Source organism: Diaphorina citri, unplaced genomic scaffold (assembly GCF_000475195.1).
Source record: "Diaphorina citri unplaced genomic scaffold, Diaci psyllid genome assembly version 1.1 scaffold1885, whole genome shotgun sequence".
Taxonomy (NCBI): domain Eukaryota; kingdom Metazoa; phylum Arthropoda; class Insecta; order Hemiptera; family Psyllidae; genus Diaphorina; species Diaphorina citri.
In genome coordinates, this window is record NW_007379311.1 from 12,735 (window position 1) to 23,262 (window position 10,528).

The window sequence follows — 10,528 nt, forward strand, 5'->3', positions numbered from 1 at the left end:
CGGATTTGGCGATTTTGTTCGCGGATTTGGCGATTTTGTTCGCGGATTTGGCGATTTTGTTCGCGGATTTGGCGATTTTGTTCGCGGATTTGGCGATTTTGTTCGCGGATTTGGCGATTTTGTTCGCGGATTTGGCGATTTTGTTCGCGGATTTGGCGATTTTGTTCGCGGATTTGGCGATTTTGTTCGCGGATTTGGCGATTTTGTTCGCGGATTTCGCGGTTATGTTCGCGGATTTCGCGATTATGTTCGCGGATTTGGCGATTTTGTTCGCGGATTTTGCGATTATGTTCGCGGATTTGACAATTATGTTCGCGGATTCGCGTCCCGAATCGACATTTTGGATATTTGGCAAGCCTACTTATACACTGACATTTAGAATGAAAGCACAGGTATCCTACGGGTTGCGTTTATGTAAATACCAGCTGATATATTACTGTCATCACAAACATGCATAGGTTGGCTTTTGCCGTTGCTTTGAACTTGAAGTTCACATGCCTCCAAATAAGTACTTAAAATAACAGAAGTTTGATAGAGGGAACTGTAACTGCCGAGGCCTTATCGTCCCGAAATCGAAGAGAGAAGGAATACAGGATAGAAGAAGGCCAGCCGTTCCGAGAACGAACCTTATCCGTTCAGGATAAAATTCGCCCGGGGCGGGAATCGAACCCGCGGCCTAGCGCTTACAAGGCAGACGCGCTACCAACCAAGCTAACTAGGCTGGCCCAAATACCCTTGATGAATATGAACCTCTCTATTTCAGTACGAGCTCGTGTATCACACGGTAGGGCGGCATAGATTTCAGCAAATCACCGCTAATCTGGACGTGTTCCTGAGGCGATTCAATGAGATTCAGTACTGGGTGATAACGGAGATTCTACTAGTCACTTCTCTGAACAAGAGAGTTCAAATCCTGAGGAAAATGATCAAACTGGCAGCCTAGTAAGTATTAGTGCTTGAAACTACCAACAATATTGGCACAACAAAACGATACGATTAAAACAATACGCATTGGTGTTAATGGAATACAACTAAAATGTTTTTAAGTAGGTATTTACGTTAGTGCACATACTACAAGTACTTTGTTTATTTTGAGTGAGATACAAAACAGGTACCGGTAAGGTAGAGATTGCAAAGTTTCTACTCAAAATGCCAATACTGCCATTTAAGTGTCTTACTCTAATGCCAGCCACTCACTGTCAGGTAGACCTGACAGGTACTCCTAATCAGGTCCGCCTGTAAAGTCTACCTGATAGTGTGTGTGCTCATCGGGTATCAGGTAGATCTGACAGGTGCTTGAAACTACCAACAACATTGGCACAATAAAACGATACGATGCTATGCTTTACCATTGGTGTTAATGGAATACAACTAATATGTTTTTAAGTAGGTATTTAAGTTAGTGCACATACTACAAGTATTTTGAGTGAGATACAAAACAGGTACCGGTAAAGTAGAGATTGCAAAGTTTCTACTCAAAATGCCAATACTGCCGTTTTAGTGTCTTACTCTAAGGCCAGCCACTCACTGTCAAGTAGACCTGACAGGTACTCCTAATCAGGTCCGCCTGTAAAGTCTACCTGATAGTGTGTGTGCTCATCGGGTATCAGGTAGATCTGACAGGCGGACCTGTTCAGGTGTACATGTCAGGTCTACCGCCTACCTGATAGTGAGTGGCTGGCCTATGTAAAACCTGGTACAATCGCTTCAATTTCCCTCCTTCAATTTCTCATTTTCTCCTCAGTTGTAAAGAATACCGGAATATCAACGCCTTGTTTGCCGTTCTAATGGGTCTAAGCAACGTGGCCGTCTCCCGGCTATCTCTCACGTGGGATAAGTTGCCGTCTAAATCCAAGAAGACTTATACTGAGCTAGAGGCACTCATAGATCCGAGCAAGAATCATCGAGCTTACCGCCAGGCAGTGAGCAAACTACAGTCCCCTGTCATCCCGTTTATGCCACTCCTGCTGAAAGGTAAAACATGGTCTCGGGTATAGAGCCTCAAGGTGTGTTCACACATAGTCAACTAGCCGTCGATCGACGAGGAGAAACTATTTTATCGAGGCAGTGTAGACGGTTCAGTCGACATGGATCAACAGCCGTTCGACTATGATGTTAACACCTAAGACCTCAAAAGTGAAAAAATAACGAAAACCATGTTATTCAGCGCCTAAAAGTGCACGCTTCTACGAGTAGGTAATTCCTATGTCACGTACTCACGTCCCTCGTTAAAAACCTCTTTCATCTCGTACGTATCAGCAAAAATAGTAAGATTATTCGATTCCACATGAAATTTGACGCAAGTAGAATACAAAAATTAAATAAAAAATGGGGTTTCCTATTTGAATTTCTTGAGAACTTCTGGGGCTTGAATCTAGATTTTGGCATTAGCAGTGAATTTACCACTGACATTTTCCTGCACCTAGGAAAAACAAAACTTCAGGAATCCAAACCCTTTAAAAGTTACAAAGCTAGGATTTTCGTGTCATCCTCGAAATTAATCTTTTCGATGATCCCCTGATTTAACCCTTTCAGACTTGGCGTTCACGCACGATGGAAACAAAACCGTGGTGGATGGTTTGGTCAACTTTGAGAAGATGCACATGTTTGCTCAAACACTGCGTACATTGCGCTACTGTAGAACACGGCACTTGGGTCGTCCCCTAGCCAGACAGAGATTTGTGGTCCCCCAGGAGGGAGGAACAGTCGGAAAAAAGACGTGTGCAGTAGTTAACATTGATTTTAGAGGATGTGTCAAGTGTCCAGAATAAAAGAGAGAAGAGGAGTTGTGAAGTGGTGGGTAAATAGTTAAATACATTACTTTACCTCCTATAGGATAAGGAAAGTAAAAAGTGCCCCCTATTAATGGCCCATCTCATAAATCCGGGCCTGATTCTATATCTACCAAATTTTTCCATGTTTGTGCCTACTTCTCTAACTGAATTCAAAATAAGTATATGTTTGTGTGATGTCTATCCTGTTTTATTCATTAGAGATTGACAATCAAAAAAATTAAAATAAAATAAAAATATCAAATTTACATACCAAACTACTGAAACAAAAACAACAAATCCAAGTATACAAGAGCTAATAGCTGAAAGTAAGTGCCTATACTACAGACCATTTACATATTTACCTAAATGGTAGCACGTGCAATATGTCAGTGGCTAGGTACATTTATCACATCTCTCATTACCTTATTAGCGAGTGCAAACGGGACTGTTATTACGCATACCAAACTATTGAAACAAAAACAACAAATCCAAGTATACAAGAGCTAATAGCTGAAAGTAAATACCTATACTACAGACTCTACAGACCATTTATTTACCTGGTAGCACGTGCAATATGTCAGTGGCTAGGTACATTTATCACATCTCTCATTACCTTATTAGCGAGTGCAAACGGGACTGTTATTACCAAAACGATACGATGCTATGCTTTACCATTGGTGTTAATGGAATACAACTAAAATGTTTTTAAGTAGGTGTTTAAGTTAGTGCAAATACTACAAGTACTTCGTTTATTTTGAGTGAGATACAAAACAGATACCGGTAAAGTAGAGATTGCAAAGTTTCTACTCAAAATGCCAATACTGCCATTTAAGTGTCTTACTCTAATGCCAGCCACTCACTGTCAGGTAGACCTATCAAATTTATTATATTGAAAAACAGTCTTTTTTTATTTTATTTTAGGGGGATGGGCCATAGCCCCCCAGTTTTGTGAGGTGGTAGCTCCCTTCGTTTTTCGGGCAATATAGTGTAGAAAAAAACAAAGCCTGTAATATTCGACACAATACTCTTTGTAAAAATTTCGTCTGCGGCGCCAATTTTATTTATCTTTTCCCAGTATTTCTATCATGATATTTCAGCCTGCGGCGCAATAGCCCTTTAGTCACTGCCACGTGAGGTCCCAGCATGAGAAAGAAAGAAGGAAAAACAAATAATTAAAATTGTTCATGATCATGGTCACCTGTGATCTGTGATAACTATACATAATCACCTATTAATTATTATTATCCATGATTATTGTATCAAAGTATTCAGAGCAGTTTTTTTTAAATAAATGTTAATTTTTTTCTAGTACTTACTCTTCTAATTGATAAGTACTTTTTCTAGTACTTTTCTAATAGATAAGTACTTGCGTACTTTATTACTTACTCGAATTACGTGCACAGAATAGCGTGCCCCTGAAAATGAAATATCTCCGTGATAAATTATCCAGTCTAGGAGTCTACCAGACTGTCGCTCATATTGTTTTATATTGGAGTGAGCATCCAGCAAATCAATGCCAAGTGTTAATAGATTGATAAGAGGAAGTAATCAATAGACCCGAACCAGCCGACAGGTCGTCAACGAAAACGACAAAATATCAAAAATCAAATCTCGAATTATTTGTGGTTAAACAGAGCTTAGTATCATTGCTTAGGTACTTAGTATCTTTATTATTAAGGGATTTTACGAGACCGAGTATATCATTATACCTACCCTTTCTGAGCCACGACCTGAATTTTTGAAACAAATTCGAACATTTGGCTGAGCACTTTTTGAGGGGGTTTTATAGAGGGAACGGTAATAATGGAGGTCTTTTCGTCATTGCAGAAAGGAGGACAAGATAGGAGAAAGCCAGCCGTTCCGAGAATGAACCGTATCTGCTAGGGATAAAGTTCGCCCAGATCCGAAATTGAACCCACAACTTAGCGCTTACAAGGTAGGCGCGCTGCCTTCCAGGCCAACTACCTAACTAGGCTGGGTTAGTGTCATTTATCATGGCATTTTATTTTGATCTCGAAATGTTTTCGAGGGTCTAGTAGTAAATTGCATTGTGGATTATCTCTGCGCCATTCATTTCTACATGCTTTCATACCAGGTCTTGTCACGAAGGGGGGAAAGGGAGGAGGATAAATTATTTGTTTGGGTATCTGGAATTTTTTTTGTCAAGAATGTGAAACCAGAGGCGGAAAGAAGATTCGTGGGAGTGGCTGGGCAGGTAGAGAAAAAAGCAAATAGGTATCCTGCCGCCAGATGGAGGGTCCCAATTGTTATCTGAAGTTAACATACATTGCGCGTGGTTGATATTCGGATGGGTGACCATCTAGTCATGGGAGTGTCTGGGCAGGTAAAGAAAAAAGCAAATAGGTGTCCTGCCGCCAGATGGAGGGTCCCAATTGTTATCTGAAGTTAACATACATTGCGCGTGGTTGATATTCGGATGGGTGACCATCTAGCATCTAGTCAATCGCTTGGTGCTGACTTTTCCCGGTCCAACTGAGAGTGTGTGGGGTTAATGCGAGGAGGCGGGTAGCTTGTCACCGAATGAAGGGTAAAACCTTTGACACTAAAGACCTTAGCAGTTATAAAATGATTTACAGATGATCACTGTATCAATCGCTTGGTGCTGACTTTTCCCGGTCCAACTGAGAGTGTGTGGGGTTAATGCGAGGTGGCGGGTAGCTTGTCACCGAATGAAGGGTAAAACCTTTGACACTAAAGACCTTAGCAGTTATAAAATGATTTACAGATGATCACTGTACTCTCGGGTATAGAGCCTTAAGGTGTGTTCACACATAGTCAACCGGCCGTCGATCGACGAGGAGAAACTATTTTATCGAGGCAGTGTAGACGGTTCAGTCGACATCGATCAACAGCCGTTCGACTATGATGTTAACACCTAAGACCTCAAAAGTGAAAAAATAACGAAAACCATGTTATTCAGCGCCTAAAACTTGCCCTTAGTAGTTATAGGTACAATGATCATCTGGTAAGGTTAACAGCAGTTACACTTCTATCTAACCAAACAAAGATTCACCTCAGAACCGTTACTTCAAATTCCCGAGAACCATTTGATGACTTATTCTAAACACGGGCCTTCTGCACGGATCTACGAGTAGGTAATTCCTATGTCACGTACTCACGCCCCTCGTTAAAAACCTCTTTCATCCCGTACGTATCAGCAAAAATAGTAAGATTATTCGATTCCACATGAAATTTGACGCAAGTAGAATACAAAAATTAAATAAAAAATGGGGTCGATTATTCGATTCCACATGAAATTTGACGCAAGTAGAATACAAAAATTAAATAAAAAATGGGGTTTCCTATTTGAATTTCTTGAGAACCGCCCTTAGTAGTTATAGGTACAATGATGATCTGGTAAGGTTAACAGCAGTTACACTTTCTATCTAACCAAACAAAGATTCACCTCAGAACCGTTACTTCAAATTCCCGAGAACCATTTGATGACTTATTCTAAACACGGGCCTTGATAACTTCGTGTATCTATTTAGTACAGATAATTTTGAAAGTAAAAATGTCGGTGTGTAGAGCAGAGCAAGGGGGTAAAAGTTCATTTTAAACGTAAGAGACGATAGCACGTTTAATAAAATACCTAGTTTCCAAACTTAGTTCTAGTAATACACAAACTAATTCTGCAGATTTTTCCTCATATTCTATGTTTCTCATCTCATATTACATTGATTTCAGGCCCTCAAACTGATCCCCCGTGAAAGCTACTACATTTCTACCAAGATAGGCCGCTATCATCATCAGTTTGATTTCGACTACAAGGTGCCCCGGATCAAAGCTTCTATACAGGAGAGTAAACAGAGACTAGGCCTGGATGTCATCGATATTATTATTGTAAGTAATAATCAAATAGACCGCGTAAGGAGTAAGTGTGACGTCATTTTGGCTACAAACATTGGCTTAGCCAGCGGCGATAACATGCTGAATACACCAGTACCTAATGGATCATGGAAGGGAAGCAACCTTGCTTATGGTAGGCATCTGTGTGGGTGACTATGTTGTTGTTCTTGTTGTAGCGGTATAGCTGCACCGAGGGTGGTTGATGGTCTCTAGCCAAGATTACTTGGCCCGTCCTAAACCGCAGTCAACCATGTGGGTGGGTGGGTGACTATCAGGACAATTGCCTGTTGTAGGCTTTTCCCGGCCCGTTCAAGCTGAATGATGTTAATGTGGCGGATAAATAAGACCTCAGCAGTTACAGTTCCCTCTATCAAACCTCTGAAAAAAAAACCCTCTTTTCCTTCCTTCAGATTCACGACATAGAGTTCGCTCTCGTCAACAAACAATGGAACGTGATCAAGAACGAAACTCTTCCCTACCTCATGAGTCTGAAGCAGTCCCGCGAGATCAAACACATTGGCATATCAGCCCTGCCTCTGTCCGTGTTGAAACAAATGGTGGAGGAGCTCAAACAGAAATACCCTGGTCAGCACGTCATAGACTTTGTCCTCACGTATTCCAAGTTCTTCCTTCAGATTCACGACATAGAGTTCGCTCTGGTCAACAAACAATGGAACGTGATCAAGAACGAAACCCTTCCCTACCTCATGAGTCTGAAGCAGTCCCAAGAGATCAAACACATTGGCATATCAGCCCTGCCCCTGTCCGTGTTGAAACAAATGGTGGAGGAGCTCAAACAGAAATACCCTGGTCAGCACGTCATAGACTTTGTCCTCACGTATTCCAAGTATACGCTCCTTGATAACTCACTTGTACATTATGGAAACTATTTCCAGGTAAGACTTCTAAAGTCGTATTTTCTTTTTGGAAACTGTGGCGATTTCCCCCCTTTTTGGCGTGGTTGCGCCAGTACTAAACCATTAGAAATCCAAGAGGACGCGCCATTAGAAAATCTACATATGGGTAGGCGTATTCCTTTCCATGACACGCATGCAACATGCTTGTACGTGAAGTTCGGGCCACTTTTAAGGATCTTGCTGACCAGGCGCGACGGACCTTTGGTTAAGAACCACTTCTCTCGCTACACATATGGGTAGGCGTGTTTCTTTCCCTGACACGCATGCAACATGCCAGACCGTTTGCTACTCTCAGACGTTTGTATGTTTGCTACTCTCAGACGAGGACGAGGAGCCCTTCGTAAACAAAATACTTGAGTTTGTTTGTTTTTTTTTTTTTTTTTTTTTTTTTTTTTTTTTTTTTTTTTGGGGCTTTTAATTTTTTTTTTTTTTTTTTTTTTTTTTTGGACGAGGAGCCCCCCGTAAACAAAATACTTGAGTTTGTTTGTTTTTTTCTTTCTTTTTTTTTGTATCTATTAGGCGCTTTAACTATAGGTATTTGATTTTGTTTGTTTGTTTTGTTTTTTATTTTTTTCTATTAGGCGCTTTAACTCTACTTGAGTTTGTTTACGCGAAGTATAAACATTAAACAACTTTATCAGTTATCAGTGGATTTGATGACTCCGGCTAGTAGAACTTTTTATCACCGTCGTATTGTTTGAAAATAGATTGGCTTATCATTCAAGGCTTTTTTCGTCCGCGGCCGGTGCTTTTGTGTGCGTTTCTAGTGGTATTTAGAGTTTTCTCGTAATTTGGAGTTTTTTAGACGTTTTCTTCCCAAGTTGGTTCTTTCGATGAAGGCCCAGAAAAAGACCAGGTTGGTAAATTACCTACAAATTTATTATTCAATTTTAACGTAAATTATAGTAAAACGAGCAGGTCAAGCGTGCAGCGACGTTAGTACGTTGAATGCATCACTACAGTTCCCAATAGATCACTGAAGTTAAGCTACGTTGCCTGCGGTTGGCATCCGGGTGGATGACCATCTGGGCAATCGCAATTTTCTGACTTTTCCCGGCCCTACTCAGACTGAGTTGGGTTGAACAATTTCCCCTATGTAGGTACCTACGTATTGAATATTTCTGCCAAAATACAACAAAATCGGACAATACGTTCGAGATTTTTCGGGGAACAAAAAGTAAGTCACAAACATTTTTTCCAGAACGGATAATGTTCGTTCTCGGAACGGCTGGCTGTCCCCTATCCCGTCTTCCTCATCTCTTCGCTTTCGGGACTATAAGACCTTAGCAGTTACAGTTCCCTCTATCAAACCTCTTCGAAAAAAAGTAACAGTCTATCAAACCTCTTCGAAAAAAAGTAACAGACAAACGACATGCAAAATCCTGTCAGATAAAACTCAGAATTCACTTCCTTATTCGTTCAATCATCCTTCAGTTTAGGTTGAACAATTTCCCCTATGTAGGTACCTACGTATTGAATATTTCTGCCAAAATACAACGAAATCGGACAATACGTTCGAGATTTTTCGGGGAACAAAAAGTAAGTCACAAACATTTTTTACAGAACGGATAATGTTCGTTCTCGGAACGGCTGGCTGTCCCCTATCCAGTCTTCCTCATCTCTTCGCTTTCGGGACCATAAGACCTTAGCAGTTACAGTTCCCTCTACCAAACCTCTTCGAAAAAAAAGTAACAGACAAACGACATGCAAAATCCTGTCAGATAAAACTCAGAATTCACTTCCTTATTCGTTCAATCATCCTTCAGTTTCAGTGAGCCTGCAGAGTTACCACCCACCTATGTGGAAGGTTTCAGTCACAAGGAAAAAGTGAACCGCATGAAATACTCCAAACTTCATTGCGGACTTCTGATTTCAGCCCTGGGCTTTGGAGGCGGAAGCCTAGGAGGGAAAAACTTTTACGGGTAAGTTTTTTAGTGTACCTAGTGTTAAAAAAGTTCATGAAATACTCCAAACTTCATTGCGGACTTCTCATTTCAGCCCTGGGCTTTGGAGGCGGAAGCCTAGGAGGGAAAAACTTTTACGGGTAAGTTTTTTAGTGTACCTAGTGTTAAAAAAGTTTATGAAATACTCCAAACTTCATTGCGGACTTCTGATTTCAGCCCTGGGCTTCGGAGGCGGAAGCCTAGGAGGGAAAAACTTTTACGGGTAAGTTTTTTAGTGTACCTATAGTGTTAAAAAAGTTCGAACGGTAAAAGGGCGTGTCTGGTAACAGCCGAACTATGGAAATTTTGGGCTTCGGAGGGAAGGACCAGGAAAGAAAAGCTTTTATACTTAAGTATTTTTTTTTTTTTTTTGTACCTAGTGTTAAAAAAGTTCGAACGGTAAAAGGGCGTGTCTGGTAACAGCCGAAGTATGGAAATTTTGGGCTTCGGAGGGAAGGACCAGGAAAGAAATGCCTTTTTAAGTATATATTTTTTTTTTTCTGTGGTGGTGTAGTAGACCTATTTACCAGGAGCGGTAAATATATAGGAGGGCGTTCAATTACCTAATTAGTAATTATTACCTACTTACAGAGAATTTGACGAACAAGAGGCTATCGAAACGGTAGTAGAGGCAGTCAAGTGTGGAGTCAACTATATCGACACAGCTCCATATTATGGGCACGGCTTCTCTGAAACGATACTGGGTAAGGTGAGTATAGAACATAGCTAGGTATGTATGAAGGTAAGAATAGGTATGGATAGAATCCAATTCTAATCCATAAAATGTCCAAATAATTATAAGCCATTGCAATAATTCCCATTTCCATGTCCATGAGGTAGACATGGCACCTATCTCACAGTGTTGGAAGGGTTGGGGTTAAACTCCCTTGGACGCCCAGAAACAATATCTGAGCTCCTTCCATGTCCTAAATGTTTGTACAGAGATATTTGTAATTTGTAATAATGGCTTTTTATTTTTAACATTGTAGTTTTATAATAGTTGTACAAGTAGGTAAAATAATAT

The 10,528-nt window shown here is 40.7% G+C and overlaps 3 protein-coding genes across 3 annotated transcripts in view; all 3 read left to right on the top strand.

The window, feature by feature from the left end:
• Nucleotides 1–2,980, top strand: part of LOC103517552 (rap guanine nucleotide exchange factor 4) — a gene marked incomplete at its 5' end in the record, with an annotated part of 15,111 nt that extends 12,131 nt beyond the window's left edge. Inside the window, 3 exons of the mRNA XM_017447497.2 lie at nt 764–942; nt 1,745–1,974; nt 2,536–2,980. Of these exons, the coding sequence (XP_017302986.1) occupies nt 764–942; nt 1,745–1,974; nt 2,536–2,771 (645 nt within the window). The remainder of the gene's footprint in view (nt 1–763; nt 943–1,744; nt 1,975–2,535) is intronic.
• A 2,102-nt stretch (nt 2,981–5,082) lies between these two features.
• LOC108253472 (L-galactose dehydrogenase-like) lies at nt 5,083–7,905 on the top strand. Its single transcript, XM_017447498.1, has 4 exons — nt 5,083–5,118; nt 6,483–6,638; nt 7,055–7,540; nt 7,882–7,905. Exons 1-4 carry the CDS (start codon nt 5,083–5,085, stop codon nt 7,903–7,905), a joined length of 702 nt encoding a protein of 233 aa, XP_017302987.1.
• A 223-nt stretch (nt 7,906–8,128) lies between these two features.
• Nucleotides 8,129–10,528, top strand: part of LOC103517553 (L-galactose dehydrogenase-like) — a 6,407-nt gene continuing 4,007 nt past the window's right edge. Inside the window, exons 1-3 of the mRNA XM_026829599.1 lie at nt 8,129–8,417; nt 9,328–9,483; nt 10,096–10,231. Coding sequence (XP_026685400.1) covers nt 8,395–8,417; nt 9,328–9,483; nt 10,096–10,231 — 315 coding nt within the window. The 5' untranslated portion in view covers nt 8,129–8,394. The remainder of the gene's footprint in view (nt 8,418–9,327; nt 9,484–10,095; nt 10,232–10,528) is intronic.